We start from the raw sequence: 22,020 nt of genomic DNA, 5'->3' as shown, positions 1-22,020 counted from the left end.
AGAAAATTAAGACTGTATCTGATAAATACCATAATGCTAACTGTTATTTACTTCTCCAGCAGCTACTATATATCTTCTGCATTACAAGCTTTGAAACAGTAAGAGTTACTAGAATAGTAGCAGAATACAAAATTTTCTACCTATATTTTCCCTTTCTGTTACTATATACATACACAGGTATATGTACTATTTTGTTGAATCAATTCTGTGCTTAATGAAGAGCCTGTGGCCCTACTGCATAATTTTAATTTAATTTTTGCTCAAATTTTGAATATTACTACTATGTGTTTCCAAATGCTTATAAACTCAGAATTCTGAGCTTAGATCCAAACTGGACAGAATTTGTTCCCTTCATTAAGGAAAATTTCCCTATGGTAGCACCAGTGATTTTTTCTACTCTTCGACGTTGAGTACTATAAAACAAAAGAAAAATATGCACAATATTCCAAAGTTTCTATGGCACAGGACACCTAACTTTAATGGAAAAAATATTTTTTTGAAAAACATTTTTCATAAAAAAGCATACACTGTGTTTTAAAGAGAATGCTAATATATATCAGAATATTTTAAAAGAATTATGTGGGGGAAAACACTTATAAAAAATCAAACAAAAAATATTAATCTTTGTGTAATAACAGGATTTTTTTTGGCTAAAAATTCAGAAACTCATTTACAAACAATTTTTGGTACTTACATATTATCGCAACCAGGTTGGCGCTATTTGTAACTTTGAGTAAAAAAGTATGAATAGAAAGAAAATGTACATTTATTATTTACAGATAATTTTTAATAGTTTTTTATATTATTTTGTTTTAAAATATAAAATAGCAATTAAACCCTTCCGGTTTCGAATTTGAATAAGTTGAACCCTACTTACGGCAACCCTACGTGTTATATGTAGTTTTGTAAAAAGAGCATGTGGAGATTCACAAAATTTTCCTGCATTTTCGTGCAAATTTTTGTAATTTATGAGAAAATAGCAGTGTACATGGATAAAGTCAAGAGTGTGTGCAATACCATTTTTGTGCAATTTTGGGATTTTTTTTTTAAGTAAAAATAAGTCGACGTGTACATGGTTATGGCGAATACGGTTTTCAATCAGTGCTAAAAGCAATAGCCAAAAGATTTCCGCCCAAAAAATAATTCTGCAACTTATTAAACCCTTCCGGTTTCGAATTTGAATAAGTTGCAGAATTATTTTTTCGGCGGAAATCTTTTGGCTATTGTTTTTAGCACTGATTGAAAACCGTATTCGCCATAACCATGTACACGTCGACTTATTTTTACTTAAAAAAAATCCCAGAATTGCACAAAAATGGCATTGCGCACACTCGTCTTTATCCATGTACACTGCTATTTTCTCATAAATTACAAAAATTTGCACGAAAATGCAGGAAAATTTTGTGAATCTCCACATGCTCTTTTTACAAAACTACGTATAACACGTAGGGTTGCCGTAAGTAGGGTCGCCAAATTTGGTAATTTATGCGAATTTTGGCCTGGTTGCGTTAATACGTAAGTACCCAATTTTTATTAAATTGTTTAAATTTCAGAATCAACATATTCAAAAACTGCTAAAATTAATGCTAAAGATACTTTAATACCAGACAGCTAGATACAAAGATGTTTAAATTTTTTAATACATTGTTATTCTAATTTAATGATATAATAATGTTACTACATTTGTTAACAAAATGATAATGAAAATAAATCATCACAAAAAATTAATTTTATAACCTTCTGGTGAAATAAGGACAAATTAAAATCGTAACCTGAATGTATGGGCTATGAATATTTATCATTCACAAATTGAAAACCCTCGCCCAATCAGTTACATTACTCTGTCTATGACACTCAATGTAAGCAGATTTAGATACGCATACAAGGTATAAGAGAGCTCAAAATAACAACCTTGGGTATGTGCACTAGAATTTAACTACAGTTTCAGGGATTATCTTTAAAACTACAAAATATGAACAGATGTAACAACCACTTTTCACCTGCAATATTAATGAAAAGATTTTCAAACCTTTTGATATACAGTCAAAAGTCGTTAATTCGGACACCCATAATCCGGACCTCAAAGCTAAAAACTTTCTGCGCATAGGCGTTTACGTGTGCGCATAAGACCTTTACGACTGCACATTTGCGTGTGCACAAGCGCAGAATACGTTTTTGCATGCGCGTTTTATGTATAACAAACAGTATAAGCTAAAATGATCTAAGTATCTATTTAAGTTAATGTTGATGATTGTGTTGTTCTTTAATCTTCGAATTGGATATGGCTTATTATTTTTTGCAGACTGTAAGAGCAATTTTATAAAAGTAAACTTGAACTTTCGATTATGTCAAATAGAATTTCCGATGCTGGAGCTCCCAAAGGATTTACAAAGCGAAAGTATGTTTCGTTGTCCATCAAACAAAAAGTGGAATTGGTGCAAAAAATGGATAAAGACATGAAGAAGGTGACAGAGAGGTTAGTGAAAATGAAAAAATTTCGATTGACAAGTTAGTCGGTATTCTCGGCACAGCAATTACGGGACCTGAACAGCAGAACTTTGTAACTGAACAAGAAATTATGTCTGTTTATAGAATTAAAGAAAAAGTATTATCACATAAAACGAAGCAACTTAAACAACTTACATTGAAAGAAATGTTTAATAAAGTAAACAAATAAATATTAAGCTTTTTTTTGTAAATTTTGATACCCTTTAGATCATAATTGTTCTTTATTTCATAAATTACAGTTTCATATTTTTAATTTCAGAATTTCTGCATGCCATCTTACGAGATTTAAACTGATGATCTATAATCCGGAAAAATCGATAATCCCGAATTGCCGAAGTCCCGACGAGTCTGGATTAATGACTTTTGACTGTATAAATACTTTTTCCAGCAGGTATTCCACTAATTTTAAATAACCACAGATTTAACCTAAAACTATTTATAAGGAATGAAATAATTCATATGCTCTAGTCATGCAATGACAAGCACAACAACAAAATAGATCATTTTCAAATATTCTTTCATTCCTAAATACCTCCCACACACTTACTGTGTGATATTCCCCCATGAACTAGCCTTACTCACCCCTTCATTTGCCTTTTAAGTTAAGGAGAATACAAGGAACCATTCTCATATGCTTTCATAATGCAACAATTAATACATGTTCAAAAGTATATATTTTTCAAGGTTTTTTTTTTTTTGTTTGTTTGTTTCTGAACCCTATGATCTTCATAAAATAAACATAAACCAATCTCTTCAGATAAAACCAGTTATACAAAGCCATTTTTGGCACTATATGCTGATTTGTAACATTTTCCAATATATATACTTTTTATACTATGCTGAACCTCTACTTTTCAGTCATTAAGTCTGTCAAACAGAGCAGTTGTTGCCCATGTATTTCATGGAAGAATGGTTGCCAGAGCCTCAAGGAGGTTGGACTTCTACCCCAATTTTCACCTTTCCCCTACCACCAAGCCACAAGAGAGGACTTTCGGCTCAGAATATATTTAAAGTGCTCTCATGCCACAGACACTATACATTTACAAACATCCATTCCTTTTCTTGGATTCGAATCTGGGCCCTTCAGTACCGCAGTAAGCTCCCCTAAGCACTATTCCATCTGGGCAGCAACAGAGCAGTTAAATCAAGAAATAAGCAAAAATAAACATTCTCTTCTAAATTAAATAATAAACATTCTCTTCTAAATTAATGTTTCCAGTATCATTTAGATTACAGATCAGTGTTGCCAGTTATATCAGCTAGGTGTTAAAATAGGTATATTACAATAGTCTACCAGACACAATGGGTGCTTTTCCTCCTCCTAATTACTAAGAACTTTCTTTTTCCTTTTTAAATCACATATTAATGTGACATAAAATGGTAGTATGAATTTTAGATATTTTACAAACTTCCGAAAGTTTTTCTTTTTTTTTTAAATTCTTTTTCTTTATAAAAAAAAAAAAAAAAAGATATATTTTAGCAATGCACGTATTATAGACCTGTTTTGCCAGCATTATAAATGCTTTCACAGTGGTGCTCTGTCAAATGAATGGTCTAAACTGCCTACAATCATGTTCCCACAGCAGGTAATGAGCATAATTTTCAAAATGCTTTCACGGTGGTGCTCTGTCAAATGAATGGTCTAAACTGCCTACAATCATGTTCCCACAGCAGGTAATGAGCATAATTTTCACCACTACTATTAACACATTCATAAACAATATTTTCTTCCATGAGCTAAGTCATATATTACTAAAAACATTTCCTCCATTTTCATGCTTAAATTCAACATTCTACTGCATCAAGGGACTTTCAACTGTTACATCATATTCATGAACTTTTGTAAACCAAAAATACAGTGCTTTCTCAATACTGTAACTCTCTCCACTGCGCATCCACTTCATGGTTTCATTTTGATATTACTTTGATCTGAAAAACAGTATCGCCATAACTTTAAAAATCTAGCACATGAGGGTTTTAGAGAGTAGGTCAAAGCAGTATAATAAATCAACTTTACTTGTTAAATCCTTATATCCTTTTACAGGTCTCCATAACCTTAAAATCATAAAAAGAGGCTAAAACTGACTATGAATTGTTAAAATAATAAATAATTAAATAGAATAAAAATGAGCACTTTCTGAAACAGAACATTCATCAAAATTTCATGAAAAATTCAAGTTCAAAAGACAATCCATCAAAATCTAAAGTTCAAAAGAGGCTTTTTGGGCACATAAAAGTATGGTTATCTGGAATTCCAGCTTTGCTAACCCTCTGAGCGAGACATGACCGGCTTTATCCGGTCATGAGAATTTTTGTCACTTGGCATATATTAGCTTGTAATTTATTTTGCTCTTTTAGTTTTTTTTTAATAATATAAATACCATCTTAATGAATGTAGGTTTATGAAAACAAAGACTGAAATAATTAAATACACAAATTTAGCTGATAGATGCTGTTTAAAAACAGATCTTCATGACAGATCCAAAAACCTGTGCCACTCAGAGGGTTAAACTGGTCAGTCCAGCAGATCTTCATAAAACTTCGAAAACGTGGTTAACCTAATCACACTGGAAAAGAACATGCGTAGTGTTAGTTTCCCATAGATTTTTTTCCATGAATACAAAAAAAATTCTAAAGAAATTTTTTCTATTCCTGAAGATGAGAGATCTGTGTCTGATAGCACTCAAAACTGAAACAGATATCTAAGCTGTTTTTTTGCCTAATTATAAATGAATGACCCAAAAAAAAAAAAAAAAAAAAAAAAAAAAAAAAAAAAAAAAAACTACTTGGCAATTTAATCCTTGACGACATTTATTTGTCATTTGCTATTTTCATAATCTATTTTGGTCATACTTGTCAATGTTACTTGTGTTTAAAATATTCATTCTATAATATTTTGATCTCATTAACCATTTCTTGTTCATAAAAGGTGACGTATTTTTCATGTTTTCACATACAAATACAGAGGACTTTGGCAATTCAATATCCAAATAATAATATTAAACATGATCACATTAAGCAACAGCTATATCCACAAATAAGGTGGAAAACTGCTCTAAATGGATACAATAAAATTACTCTCCTTTCTAAATTATTATTATGAATATATATTACTAACAGGTATTACTGAGACTGCTCACTCAAAAATAATAATTATAATATAAAAATAATAAATAAAATTAAAATTAAAAAATACTCATCACAATCTTTTTTTTTTTTTCCTTTTGAAATATTAAAGAACTCCCGTTCATTCAGATGCATAAAGATATTTGTGATACAATTTACATAAGTGAAAGGTCAGAAAACTTTTACCACATATCTTCATGAAACTACAAAGCACAATATACAGAGCTATATGATTCAGCCTAGTCAAAAATCTAGTCATCAAATAATATATTATATATAAACATAAAGTTATATTTCTGAAGACCTAATCATAAAACTCAACTGATTTTTTTTAAAACCTAAATTTATGGAAAGATTTAACATATCTACCTTGGGTTGTGCTGCTTTTTGATAAGATACAGAAAAAGCTTTCATAAATTTTATGATAAGTTTATTAATAAAAGCATACATGGTCAAAAACAAATAATTAGAAAGAAAAAAATACTGCAAATAAGTGTCCTACAAAAAACAAAAAAAATTTAACATACTGGTGAAAGTTGGACTAAAATTGAAAGATTATGTACATACTGGCTAAATCTGAAAGCATGTTTTCAGATTGGTTATTCAGTTTCCTTGCCTTAACTAATAAAATAAGAAAACAGACTGAATTTTAAACATACAGTTCACAATTCAGATTCCGCTATCCACAGTATATGAACTACACTGTACTGACATAGTTATTATGCAGTTTGGAAAAAGAAATGTTTAATTCTATACCAGGCACATAATGAGTAGTTAGTTTCTTCATTCATTTATCACAACATATCACTTTAATGTATTTTAATACATACCATTTAGATGTATTATAAAGATTTAAACTACTAAGACGTGTTCATTACTGTTAAATTACTTTTCTATCTTCTGTTTAATACAAACACAAGAACTCATTATGCACAAAGAACAAGGAAGATAAATTAAATGTCTTATGTTTTGAAGATTGGCAACACTTGATGAACTGACTGGGTGGTATGACTGCAGCAGCATTACGTAACATAATGGTTAAAAAATTTTGGGAACTCCAACTAATGATTTTTAATATCAAAACATTTTTAACAATCTTTTATCACTTTAATTTCCCATTCACACCAAACAGACTTGTATAGTATTTAAGAGAGCAATTGTTTTGCTGACTCATTGTAATTAAGCATCATATGAGAATACATGTACAGGTAACCCTGATAGGTTCCCAGAAAGTACCGTGTTGTATGAGACCAACAGCCAGTATAAAAAGTGGGGTTACATTCTGAAAACTTATCAAAAAAAATTATTTTTTTAAATTCTACATAAACAATTTAGTTTTTATTAAACTAATATATGTATGTACAACAAAAAACAAAAAATATTACATATTTTAATTTAATGCAACTTTAGTTTAATAAATTTCTTCGTTGTTACTCCTCCCTATAATCAACTGAGAACGTTTTTTCGGTAGAATGAGATTGCTTTCACTTTCAGAATTTCTTTCTTCATTTAAAGTTCTGGCATTTTCTTCCCCTCTTTTAAAAATCTGTGATTTTACTTTGCTTACTATTTCTTATCGGGTCAAAGTAAATTTGTCAATATGGAGCTAAACAGTTTTGCAGCATCCCTTTGAATTTTCAGCTTATTTCAGTGGAAGGGTCTGCAGTCAAGAAAAATTTTTTGAGATTTTCAATTAAGCTCAGGACTTTTAATTTTTTTTTTTTTTTTTTGGTTAAATGTTAAATTATTAACTGCACAATCTTCATTAGTGCTGGTGACCTCAGATTCGATTTGATTTACGGCTTCGGATGCCATTTCCTTCAAATCTGCTTTGTCAATTTCTTCTTTCGGTAATAAATCTTGAATGTCCTAAATAGCAATGTTAAAAAAAAAACCTTTGTCTCCGATTTATTTAACAAGTTCTAATAAGCCACCAATTTCATTTTCTAAAGATTAACACACGTTTTCTATTTCAAATGAAGAGAGCCATATCTTCTTCTAACATGCATTTAACGTTGATGCTTTTAGCTGTTTCGGATACAAACGTACAATGTCAATACAGTACTGTCCTTGTATCTCTTCCAAGCTTCAATTAGATTAATTGATTCTGAATCGATTACATCTAAAATTGACAGCAATGCTCTGCTTATGAAATATGTTTTAAAGGCATAAATAATATCTTGATCCAATGGTTAGGAAGAGTATTTTGACGCTGGAATGATTCAAATCTTGTGGATGACATGGAGCATTACATAATGGCAATAGCGCTTTGAAGCTCAAATTTTTCTGTTTTAAATAACGTTTAGCGTCTGGCACAAAACAATTTAAAAGGGACACTTTAGCTTCATAATCAACATCCTAGTAGCTTAACATTTAGCCGATGCAGATTCTTCTTAAATTCTTATGTTATAAACTGCAAGAAGCTTTTTGAAATTTTCGAACCAACTCTTACTTTTCACAAAATCTGGGTTGACAGAGGATTCTCCGTGTTCTTTAAGGTGCTTGAAAATTTTGAGTGCTTTTTGTTTAATGATATTAACACCCAACGGAATTCTTTTTCGGCAGCTGAATCCCTTTTCTACCTTCTCAATTATTGGCACGCGGAGGCGAACTACATATTTTGCGGATGTTGAAGATCCTGCAGCAAATGTACTATTTATTTCTTTCTCATTTTTTCTGAATAGTCCGGACTGTTACTTCATTCAAATTAAAAGTTTTCCCAATGTGAGATGCCTTTTCTCCCTTTAAAAGATGGTCCAAAATTTGCATCTTTACTTCTAAAGAAATGAATTTCCTCTAAAACATTGTTGCTTTATCTTCATTGGACGTGTTTTGAGACTAAAACTTAATGTCTTAAAGACGAGAAAGTTATTCTTTGGCACACCATGGCTAGACGCAGACTGCCAACTCGCAGCATGAGACACTTTTGTTTTTAGGCCTAATTTTGGAAGCCGAACATGAAGGTTGTGTGTTTTAGAGCACTTATTGTGAATACATGTTGTTCACCTTCTGCAATAGTGAGGTTTCTTCTTTGTTATCTGTTGATTGTGCTTTCTTGAGACTGGGTATTGTTTCCGTTATGTTATTGGGCTCTGAATGTCATTGAAGGAAACGATTTTCCTCCATTACCAGTTAAGGATTCAACCGTTGCTCTCCACCACGTGGCTCATCTCCCTGAGTACATGTGTTCTTACGGGTACCGGATCTTGAACGACAACTGGCAGAACTTACGAAACAAGGATTCTTATGTATTAAATTACTATATGGGTGCTTTGCTCAATATGGAAAATCTTCATGCAGAGTTTGTTATATTTCTTCAGATTGATTGGGCAATTTTCTTATCGTGTTAGAGAGAAACCGTAAGTAAACCGTGCTGCAGGAGGGTTCTCACAATTTATGAATCATGTTATAGCAAAACTGTGTTAAAGGATACCGTGTTGTAGGAGGGCTAATGAAGCTCAAGACTTTACTTTCACTTCATAAAAATTTTCCAACCCAAAGCATAAGACAGAGGGAGGGGAGAAAGGAGAAAAAAAACTTACAGCTGTTGCAACTAGCACTGAGGTATGACCAGTACGAAAATTCCACAGAGCTTCTTCTCTTTCTCTCTGAGATCGGTCTCCATGGATGCTAGTAACTGGATAGCCTTCACTTAATAGAAAATGTTCTAGAGCATCAGCTCCTTTTTTTGTTTCCACGAAGGTCAGAGTAAGAGAATCTCGAGCTGAAGATAAATGAAAATAATAATTTACAGAACAAAATATCATACTGGGGAAATTGTAATAAATTAAACATACAAGCTATCTCACATTTCGAACTCAAAAAAGCATTTACATTCAAACCTACCAAGCTAACAATAAAAAACACAGAAATGCATTTTTTATAAAATGAACTAAATTCAAATGCTATCTAGTTAATATCAGGAAGTGCACAAACTAAAATTTGAATGAAAATACACTTGAAAAATAGTTTTATTATTTATATCTTTTTATAAGTAACGAAAATATTTAAATTGATTTTCATTTAATTAGTAACAGACACAAATTTTGATTTTTAAAACACTGGCACCTCCCGCCACATAAAATTGAAAAATCGCACAGACAGACAATACACATTGTAAACGTATTTGAGATTCTTGGTAAAATAATGCAAGGAAAATCATCTGTACACTATTTTAAAACATATGAGTATTTTACCTTTTCAAAGAAAAACTAAGGCAAAATACTGAAAGCCATTAAACAAGTTTGAAGGCATACGCAAACTTTCACCAGTTAAGAGATGAAAGAAATACAAAGAACAGCCCTGATCTTGGTTTGTGCTCATTGGCCGATGACCTGCAGTTAGTATTTATGTGGTTTGAAGAAGTAAAACAATGTTTTTAAACACAACTACACCTTCATTAATAGGAGTAGCTCACAGATGGTTAAAAAAAAAAGCAGCTCTGGATTTTTTAATTATTATTTATTATAATTTTTTGGACCAGAATCTAGACAAAAACTAAGTTGTTTCAAATACCAGAAATCAGAATTTTGGATTAAAAAATGAAATAACACACCAGGCTACATCAAAATTATCAAATAAAAGAGAAAAGTCAAGAAAAACATGTTGTAAATTGCATTAGTGGCAGAATGGTCGAAAATCTCCAAGCAAATAAGGAAAACTGACATGTTTGCACATTCCCTGTTATCATATACAAACATAATTACAATGCAGAAATGATATATTCTATGTTACCACATACAAAAAGCTTTCTGAAAGACCTATATTACAGAACTATACATACAGTATACATAACGTTTTCAGTGTGTGTGTGTGATTATTGCAAAGCCTTGAGGGCTATCTGCCTAAGAGGAGGGATGCCTTCGTGGAGGACTTTCTAAGGGAAACTGGCTCGTATGCACGTTACACATGGGGAAAACCACGAAAACGCCAATGCAGCCAGCCCGTTTGCGGGATTCGAACCCCGGATCGAACTACCAGTGTTCAGCGATTTTACCGCTCGGCCGCTGGTGGGCCATAACGTTTTCACAACAACATGACTACTTTATTTTATAGAAACAAATCAACTTTTATTAAGAAAAAATTATGTTAAACCGTAATGCCATCATAATTCATTTCTACTTCTTATGACTATAGTTCATGTAATTCACTAGCAAAACAGCTGTTAGAATGAGCCACGAGTTGCAGGGACCAAATGATGGACAATGTATATTTTTATATGCAGTCGCATCATCTTTGGGGTAATGCTCTCCTTCCAACTTTGAGACCATGTAACTTTGCCATATTCTACAGTCTAAACTGCATATGGAGGGAAATAAGAGGTAATTTATTGCAGACACCAATAAAAATCTAAGACTACGCAGTGGCTGACACTAAGTATTTCTTCCTTTTAAAAATTAAGCTGATATCTTTTTCTATGGTTTTGGAAATAAACATTCAATTCAAATGTTTCATTTTTAAGAAAATGAAAGGCAATTTTCAGTCATGGATGATATGAAAACTCAGACAGAACTTAGCGTACAATGATCAGCATACTGAGTTTTTAATGATACAAAATATTTAAAAAAAAAATTTAAACTATGAGACCTTTTTTTTTTCTTTTCTACAGCTGAAGGAAATGAAAATTTTAGGTCCAATTTTTTAAGACTAACTTTGCCATACTTTCCATAAGATATACAAGGAAACAAAGGGAAAATATGACAACCTTTTTTAATACATGCAATGGCACTAACATAATACGAATTTACTTCTCACAGACATTTAATTTCAGCTGCTAGGCTCAGTGGTGAGTTAATCTGCATTTGGCATTACTCTTCTTTACACAAGCAGCAGCCTGTACACCTGAAGTAGTAATACATGTAATTCCACAAAGTATTTGCTTGTCAGAATGAACCCTGATATAATTTTTGTGTTGGGTCTCTTGAAAACTAGATTCTCAGGAATTTTCGCATCCAAATACTGAAATGAATCACAGAACATATTCTAAGACCTTTAAATAAAATCTTAGGCAAAACTGCATTAAATACAACAAATTGTGTTGCATGAAAGTTCTCTTGATATCAGAGTCATTTCAGATTCTGCATAATTCCATCTGCTGAAAGATTTCATATAGATTTGAGCTCATCACTGACTGAGTGCATAAGGCATTCGAAAACTGAAAATTCAGAGCAACTTCAAATCTCAGCAAACATCGTGTTTTAGAGGATTTTTCTGTGTATAATATAAACAGAAGCCAATTTCTCAAAGAAAGCCCTCAAGAAGGCATCTCTCTTAAGCAAACAACCTTCTTGACTTGCCTTACGCCCCTCCTAAAAAAACTAAATTTTACCTTGTTTCTCTTTTGGGTTTCTGAATTTAAGTTTACAAGCAACTGTACAGTTCACAATCAGGCAGTCATACTGATACAGTAGAGGAAAGGAAAAATTTAATTAAAATAAATTGCTCTTTGACAATTTTAACTTCTGCATGAATACAGAAGAAGTCCAGAAATCTGTAAAGCTTGGGACCAGAGGTTGTGCAGATTTCAGGACAGAAAAGATAAATCATAATATTCAGACTAAAAGTGCAAAATAAATAAGGTTTATATTATATGCATTTAATTAAATTATTATATACATTATTACAATAATTTATTATATGCATTAAATTATTATTACATATATAAATTGATTATATTATATTATTCATTTACATTAGGCTCCTCTATTTTTCAATCAGCATGGCTCCTCTTTTTTCAATCAGCACGAATCTGCTTCCCCTTTTCTGTCAGGAGCTGTCCTGAAATTGGTACCCCACCACTCCGCTGCTGCCGGAATCACTCATACAAGACAGCATCAAGTTTTGCCAATTTCGCCTCATGCAAACATTTCTGGTTTTGGATTCCGGTGTTAGAATCACTGTTGCAATAAAATTTCAACATCATTTCTTTTTTTTTTTTCCATATATCATACACGGCCCATGTCGCAATTCCATACGATTCTGCTATAAATCGAGGACTAGCACCTGCCTCCCTCTTTTGCAGAATTTCGACTTTTTCCATTACCATCAATGTAACATGTTTACGTTTTTCAACATTGCAAGCAGTAAAACAAGTGCGTGTCTTATCTGCCAATGTATTGAAAAGCGCTGAAATTTAAAATATTCATAATTTATCCACAAAATATCAGGATCAAAAAAAATGGCAGCACTAAGCAATCTCGTGAAATAAAAAATCTCAGAAAATACAAGAACGTGAATCCCGAACTTGAAAGAAGAGTTGAGTAAATAGTCTGCTTTTTTACCTCGATGCAGATTGGAGAGGAAAAAACTTGTATTATGATGTCAATAATTTGATATTTCCGTTATGACTCATTATTATTCAGTAATTATGACGTCATTATTCGGTAAGTATTTTTTCTTCGATATTCGATATTTCTTCGATATTTCGTACATCATGTTGCAGTTTCCGGAACCTATAAACTGAATGTTTATATTTTGAGAGACAATGCAGATTTCAGGAGTTGGTGGATTTTCAGTATTTGAATTCAGATGCCAAGCTTGAAATATTGAAAACTCGGAAATTCTCGAAAACCAAACCAGGAGTTTCTGGTGTGGCACAATTTTACAAGTACTCAAAATCAACTATTAATAATTTGATTTTGATGTAAAATCTATAAATATTTAACTAAAAAAATTTATGCTCTTTGGCACATTCATTTGGTAATTTTCTTACACTACTTACTTTCTTAAACATCTTTATACCGAGTTTGCTATATAATACACAATTCAAATATTTATAATTTGGTTTTGATGTAAAATATATTAATATTTAATTATATGATCCAAATTTCATTTGTAATTTTCTTAAACTACTTTCTTACAATTCTTTATACTGAGAAAATCCTGAACAAAAAAATTAAATATAAATATTAAACATTAGTTGACTCTTTATATAAAATTCTACAGATGTCTACACTAGATTCCATGAAAAACAATTACATTTTTTTCTTAATTTTAAATATTCACTATAAACAAATGGCAAAGTTAGTAAAATATCTTTTGCTGCATTGCAAAACTGTCATACTGGTTGACTAATTTCTTGTGACAAGAAAAAAGAGCTGGCCACACCGCTCAGTGGTTTCTCTCTATTTCAGAAGCTCTTGATTTGGAACAAACTATTCTTATTACTTCTTTAAATAACTATTAATTAAATTTGGTAATACTAATTAATATTTTTCAATATATGTTCAACTTTTCTAATCAATTTTAAAGGAAAAAACTGTAGCCAGTCAGATAAGGAATTTTGTTTTCATTTTCATTTTTAAATTTCATATTTAAAAGCAGCCACAGAATGCAGGAAAACTTAGAACTAATTCAATCAAATCAAAACAAAAGCAAAAAAGATTGAAAAAATATATTACAGTCAAGTCGTTAATTCGGACACCCATAATCTGGACCTCAAAGCTACAAACTTTCTGCGCATGCGTCGCATTGGTAAAGGCGTAAGACCTTTATCGCTGCGAATTTGCGTGTGCGCAAAATACTTTTACGAATGCGTGTTTAATGTATAACGGACGGGATAAGCTAAGCTAAAATTATCTAATTATCTATTTCAGTTAATGTTGCAGATTGCATTGTTCCTTAATCTTCGAAATGGATCCGGATTATTATTTTTTGCAGACTGTTAGAGCAATTTTATAAAAGTAAGCTTGAACTTTCGATTATGTCAAATAGAATTTCCGATATATATTTACTAATATGTAAAGGATATACAAAGCGAAAGTATCTTTCGGAATCCATTAAACAAAAAGTGGAATTGCTGCAAAAAATGGATAAAGGCATATCCTTTGTTTATCTAAACTTTAACGTTTGTTTATCTTTAACGCCGTGGCGGCGTGCAATGAATTGGAAGTTGATCTGTCAGCACTATCCTTATGTTAAGGGCAGATGTTTTTATTTTATTTGGCTTATAATTGCTTACTCAATGTAGCATTTCATCTCGATGTACTCTGTCTTTGATATGATTTAAATCAAATGCCTCGTCATTATAATTCGCTTCCGATAGCGAAGAAAGTGACAGAGGTTACTGAAAACGAAAAAATTTTGATTGACAAATTAGTCAGTATTCTCAACACAGCAATTATAGGACTTGAACAGCGGAACTTTGTAACTGAACAAGAAATTATGTCTGTTTATAGAATTAAAGAGAATGTATTATCACATAAAAAACGAAGCAACTTAAACAACTTACATTGAAAGAAATGTTTAATAAAGTAAACAAATAAATGTTAAGCTTTTTTTTTGTAAATTTTGATACCCTTTAGATCATAATTGTTCTTTATTTCGTAAATTACAGTTTCATATTTTTAATTTTATAATTTCTACATGCCATTTTACCAGATTTAAACTGATGATCTATAATCCGGAAAAATTGATAATCCGGATTCGCCGAAGTCCCGACGAGTCCGGATTAACGACTTTTGAATGTACCTTCTGAAATTGCATTTCAAAAATTTAAAGAAGTAAATATACTCCTATTGAAAGAAGTGCATTAAAATAAAATACTTACAAGCATTACCATTCCTCAGACCAGCAGCATTTAGTAAGTCTAGCAAAAAGGAACGTTTATCGTGTTCTTCAACCCAAACAACTTTCTGTGTGATATTTTCAGATGTACTTCCAACACGGCCAACAGCCAAAAATATATAATTATCCAAAAACTTCCTTGCAAGTTCCTATGACACAAATGATGCATTAAACTAAGTTCATTTACATTCATAAGTTCATTTTCATTGACAAACTGCTAAAAATAGCTTCATGTAAAAAGATTATGAATTCCCTACGATCCTGTTACAATCATTCAGAAAAACTAATTGTTCAAAACTTTTCAAGCAAATCTGAGAACAAATATGCTCATCACTCAATTTAGTAATATGAAAAATCTTTTTCTTAAATTGACATTTTTTTGGTTACCAAAAAATGAATATTTCACTCTTCTTGTGTATGGCCCCTGAAAATGACATTCAACTTTATAATAGCAGTCAATTTTTCTTGTATGGGAATCAAACTTTTCACATTTTATATTTTATAAGTATAAAATTTCCATAAACATAACTGCAATACTCCTAAGCATAATTACAAGGATCAGTAAAAGAAATTTATTGCATAGTTTCGTAAAATGTCTTTTTTTTTTTAATCTGAAAATGCCAGAAACTAAATATTTATTTGTATGATTTCCATCAAAATATTTTTGTAATTGAAAGTTTATGTATACAACCAACAGCTGCTAAAACAAAGGTTTAGTAAGAAATTTTGAGGACATGATATGTCTGTATATACATATAAACACATATATTGTTTCACAAGAATAAGGTAAAGTTAAATTAAATTTAAGTAATTCTCTTGTGACATTGCTGCAATATTTGAACTTAACAAATATATTCGTGTAAAGCTAATATAAATTAAAATTATAATTAAATTTTAATTGCAAAAATAAAAATAATTATTTCTGCGATCTAAGAGCATATGTAAATCTAGTGCATGTATCTAAAACCATGAAAAAATATACATTCCTGAAAATTAGTCTCAAAAAATTTTTAAGGAATTTTTAAGACCAAATTAAAATTGCATAAGTGAATAATTGCTGAGCAGGCAGGAAACAGACTTATCAAGGAGAAGTTGCCTCCAAACCTAACTCTTCAATTACTCAATTCGTGTTTTCTCACCCATATAGGCAAGGATATAAGTAAAATTCAAGACCAAAAGTAAAACCAAATGTAGTGAATTATTAAAAAAGAAATTTAAACTAGTAGGAATTTTGAGAAATTTAGCAAGTAAAATGACTAGGAATTTAAAATATTAATTAAAGTCAAGAGTAGAAAACCAAAGTAATTTAGAAACTCTTGCCTATTGAAAACTTCCCCTATACGAATTATACATGCAAACCTAAAATAAACTACATGCAATAATCAAAATATGAAAATAATAATTATAAAAAAGCTAGTAAATAGCAAGTTTTCATTTAACTTACATAGAACTACACATTTGAATTCCTAAGTGTGGATTAGCATTTGCTAAACTAGTTGAAATTGAGTAGTTTGTTATTACGCTTAACTGTATAAATAGAGGGTGCTAATACAATGTAAAGTAAACTGCTAAGGATGTAGAATTTTGAAAAAATTTCTTAGTAAAATTAAAAGTTCGAATAAACATTTTAATTGAATTAATAAAATTTTAATTTGAAGTCGAAAATTTTTTTAAATTTATTTTTAAATCACAAATTGAAATAGAGAATTATTGTAAGAAATTTTTTGCACTAGACTGTTATTTAAAACTGAAGTTAAAGTTTAATCAAAACTTTTACTAAATACTGGCCAAAGGTAGGAAAATTAGAAAAATTAGATACAAATCTTTACTCAAATCGAATTGAGACTTTTGAAAAGAGTTAGCCCTTCATTAGTAAAAGGAAAGAATCCAGTATTGATAAATATTCATTTTTACAAATAATTAATTAATAAGTAATCCCTTAACTCTTCAAAATCCTCTATAACCCTCTAGTTAAGTTTTAAGGTAATATTATCATGCCATAAAGAGTTAAAAAAATTTAAAAGAAAAGTTAATGCCTGCCTTTTTAATATAGAATTTACTAAATTGTGTTGGGACATGGTTATTAACTTGTACATTAATTAATTTTATTATTTCTTCCTTTACATCTTCTATTTCAGTATATATATTTTCATTATAATTTATAACTCTTATTTTTATTTATAATTATTTGGATTATTAAAGTGTTACCTATTACTTTTTGGCGATATTAGAGTTCCAATAATTTAGTTTAATAGTTTTAAACTGGAATGTCCTCCTTCTATAATATAATTTAATTTTGTTGTGCTTAATTATGAGCAGGTCTAGCTATTCAATATTATCTTGATTTGTATTAGTTCTATTAACTAACTTTATACAATGTTAAACTATCTTGGTAAATTTTGAATTGTTTAACCCTTTGCGGCATGGTGGGTCAATATATGTCCCACCTAATTAATATTTATTTTCTCAGTTAGCAATTTCCGTTAGATATTTTCTAATCTTTTAAAAATAATCTACTTTAGTTATTATTTTTCTCAGTAGATGTTACTACTATACCAGGGCTTAAGTTTATAAGCAAAAAATATTCAAAATAGGATCACAAGAGTGATATCCCTGTATCTCGCATTTTTCAATATTTTAAAAATTTTGGTATACAATTTATGATATGTATGATATTTTTTAATATTCAAAAGTACTTTATTTTCAAAAATCTTAATTGTATTCAATATTTTATAACATTAATTTTACAGTTGAAATAAGTGGGTTAAAATTTGTCCCACCACACACTTGAATTTCCGCTCAATAGATGGCAGCACTCACGATTATTTTTTCTTTTCTTTTTTGCATCTACTTTTTTCGTGATTGCGTGCGCTTTTACATCCGTTGTATGCTCTGATGTGCTAAAATGTGTAGGAAAAAATTAACAACTCAGGAAGCTTTGGATCTTTTTGCTGAATTGTCATCCGATTGCCACTCAAATGCTTCAGATGTCAGTTCTGATTCAGATGAAATTGAAATCCAGGAGAGAATAACTGAGGTTGAAGTTATTGCTGAAGAAGAAAGGGAAGTAGTCATAATTTGTTTCGCTTTTTAAAGACACAGACCCATCTATGCATGTGGCACTGTAAATATGGATCGGAAGTATCTACCCAAAAATTTAAAAGACAAATTTATGTCAAGAGAATATAGACTTTTCAGTTAGCGATGATTCAATTTATTGCATAAAATGGAAGGATAAAAGATCCGTTTCTATCCTGTCTTGCTTGGAAAAGGCAACTGAAATGAAAGAAATTAATAGAAAGGAACGAGATGGAAAGACAAAAAAAAAAAAAAGAAAGAAAGAAAAAAAAAGAAAGTACTGTGCCCAAACAGCATTATTTCATACAATAAGAATATGGGATATGTTGACTGATTGATCAACTGAAAGGACTATATGAAATAGACCGCAAAAGCAAGAAATGGTGGCACATGATTTTTTGTTTTTTTTTTTTTTTTTTTTTTTTACTTTTTAGATGCGAGTATAGTAAACACATTTATTTAAGTTTGTTCGCGAACCTGATCATGATGTAAAAACAATGAAAGATTTTCTTCTCTCAGTTACAGAAGGTCTAATGGCACTTGCAGGCAAGAAAGAGCTGAAAAGAAAACTGAAATCCCCAGTTCAAATAAAACTAAAAACCCGTTCGTACAACCAGAAAAGACACTAAAAAATGTAAGTAAAACGCCAAAGAGAACGAGCAGGAGAAGATGTGCATATTGCAGCATATCGAAAGAAAAACGACGAACATTTGGCATGTGTGAAACATGTGAAGTGCCTGTATGCTTACAAAAGAATGAAACAACATGTTTTTCAAACATGTTTTTCAAACACGTTCAGTTTCATGAAAGTGACTTTTTTTCAATTTTAGTCACATATAAATGTTTTTGAATCAAGTGCCAATTTTAATATTTTATTTAGTATCATATGTATGAGTATCAAATTTTAATCTTAAATTAATATTCAAGAAAATATTTTCTTTTGTTTTTAAAATTTAAAAATATTAAATATATACTACATGCAAAATGTGCATATGCAAAATTTTACAAGTCATGCATATATGCAATAAGTACAAAATGCATTTTAGTGTGTTTATTATGAATATTTTAGAATGCACGCTTTATTTTGTTTATTCATTCCACATATAATTTTTTTTTTCCTGCTATACACCAATATGCTACAAGACGTGCTAGTTGCATGGTGGGACAAACGGTATCCCACCTTCCACCGTAAAAAATAAAAGCGCAGAATTTTTTTCAAGCCTTAAAGGCACTTAAGTAAGTCCATCTGACTTATTCTAAGGCATTTTTTTAAAGATTAAAATATATTTTAAATATGCGTGTCGCAAAGGGTTAAAAGCAGAATTATTATTGAAAGTTATATCATCATCAATGTATCTAAATGCATTTGCAAATAACTTTAATTCATTCTTATTCAAACTTAGCTGGAATTTATCTTCATTAGCAAAAAGAAATAGGTTACATATTTGTGTAGAACCACTAGAATTCCTATCACCTGCTGAAAGATCTTATTATTGAATTTAATGTAGTTATTAAATAATACACAATGCAGGTAAGTTTTCCCAACTTTCAATTCAGAGGATGCTTAGCATGTCAGGAAAAAGTTGTGGGAGTTGCATTAAACTAGTATAAATTTCGTCCAATGGTAGAGAAGTATAAAGGTTTTCAAAGTCATAGCAGTTAAGTTCTTGATTTCTAAACTTTTAAATTTGTTGAGAACTGGAGCATTATTATTCAATAATCCAATAATAGTTGTGCTGCTTGTTAATTACTTGACGAATTAAAATACAGATTTTTTTACGTTTAATTGCAAATATGTAATCTATATTTTCTAATTATTTGTACCATTTGCTGTAATTCTAAATTTGAGTGGTGATTTATGGAATTTTGGAACAGCATAAAGATGTGCTAATATATTGTAGTTAGATGGTTGTGCAATTTGTAGTTTCTTAGGAAATGCTTTAAGCTTTTTTGCTATGACATTTTCTTGTGTATTGGTAAGTTTAAAAGTAATGTCATTATTCAGTTTAGTATCAACTAGTGAGACATAAAAAAATTTTCAAATAATGTTGAAATTATTACTGGCTTTATCAATTTTGTCCCAAGGCCCAAGGCGTTGGCTTCCGGAGTACATTTGCAAATAAATGCAATTACCTCCACAACATCGTTAAGAAAGTGAATTAATTAAGAGTCTTGCAATGGCTAAAGAAAATGAACGAAAACCATTAAGGGTTTAAAGATAACAGAAATGAATAAGGAGTCCGCACAAAGGGACAAAAGCATCTTTCAATTCACTTAGGTAGGGGTCAGAGACCTCCCGCCGCTGCGATATTAAAAGAGAGAGAGGTGATTGATAAGGCGAATTTTTGAACACACTGCGTGGATGGAATCAAAACAGGTTGAAAGAGTAAGGGACGGGAGACATATTTCTCCAGGCCCCGGGTAAGGTCGTCATGGCAACTCGAAGAGCAGCGGAGTTCGCTAATGCCTTGGGAATGGGGGGGGGACAGGTCGTGCGACCAAAAAGCTGGTTTGGAGAGTAGAAAAAGCGCAATTTTGGTGATTACAAATTTTTGTTTCAAATCTTGTATTAGAGGATTGAGAAAATTCATTGGTAAATTTCATTTTTTGGAATGTCAATTTTTCATGGTTTTAGATACGTGCACTTAATTTACATATGCTCTTAGAATTTGAATGATATTGTAAATAAGTTTGCAGCAATAATTCATTTTACTTTTTATTTTGCAATTAAAATTTCTTAATTTCTTAATTATATTTTTAATTTATATTAGCTTTATATGAATAGAATATTCGATGAAGTCAAATATAAATATGTAATGATTTTAAAATGAGTAGATGAAGACACTGGAACTTTTAACAGCTTATGATACTGCGTAGATGACCGAGAAGACCGTAGTGGCTAACTGGAGAACATGATGATGCAATTTAGCACAGCGTATCTTAAAAAATCATAATCTTTATTTTTTTATGTATATCAAATCATCATTTTTTCAGACAAGATGTTTAATTACATTTGAATACAGAAGTTGGATTTTGAAGTACGACGTCATCTTAAGCAAGTAAGCAGCAGCATACATGAAAAACGTCCTGCCGGCAGGAGAGCTTATGCGAAAAAGGGGTGAGTATCATAAAACTTCAGAGGAAGAAGGCTGGGAGTCGGAAAAGTTTCAGTTCAGAATTTTGGTTTACAATTAATTTTATTGGACAAGAGTTATCTGCATTAAAAACATTATGTAAGATAGAAATATCTGGAACCTGTGAGAAGAGATGAATTTAGGGGCAGATCACCAAATTTAAAATGTTAATTTTGAGGTAGCCAATTATTTTTTTGAAACAAGTTCCATTTTTATGGACCTCTAGTAACTTCTACCCATTTCCACTGTAGCTATTCTTTGTTGAAATAATTTTTATGGTTCTCTGGTAACTTCAACCCATCTTCACTGCTATCATCCTAACCCATGCTTTAGCCTAGAGACACAGTATCATATATAACAAAACCCATTTTATGTATCTAAGTGTCTGCCTGAAACGAGTCCAGCCATAACTTCCTCCAGGCCAAAGTCATACTCTTGTTAACGAGCAGACTGAAAATATTAAAATGATGTTTCAAGAAGGCCGAATGTCAACAACGAGGTAATGTTTACATAAAAACATGCTTGAAAATCATGTTACCAACTTGGGGTACTTTATCTCAATATACTGTCATTTGAAGTTCCCCCCCCCAGATAATTTGTTCATGAAGTG

General features: G+C 30.8%; 1 protein-coding gene across 2 annotated transcripts in view; it reads right to left on the bottom strand.

The window, feature by feature from the left end:
- LOC118183285 (putative ATP-dependent RNA helicase Pl10) overlaps positions 1-22,020 on the bottom strand; it is a 143,744-nt gene that overhangs the window by 30,010 nt on the left and 91,714 nt on the right. For both annotated transcript variants that reach the window (XM_035352760.2, XM_035352761.2), the window contains 2 exons: positions 15,182-15,347; positions 9,177-9,358 (listed from right to left, as the gene is read on the bottom strand). In XM_035352760.2, the coding sequence (XP_035208651.1) occupies positions 9,177-9,358; positions 15,182-15,347 (348 nt within the window). The remainder of the gene's footprint in view (positions 1-9,176; positions 9,359-15,181; positions 15,348-22,020) is intronic.

Source organism: Stegodyphus dumicola, chromosome X1 (assembly GCF_044657685.1).
Source record: "Stegodyphus dumicola isolate Sdum_Otavi_A_Nest chromosome X1, ASM4465768v1".
NCBI classification, from domain to species: Eukaryota; Metazoa; Arthropoda; class Arachnida; order Araneae; family Eresidae; genus Stegodyphus; species Stegodyphus dumicola.
This window is presented reverse-complemented; position numbering and strand designations above follow the sequence as displayed.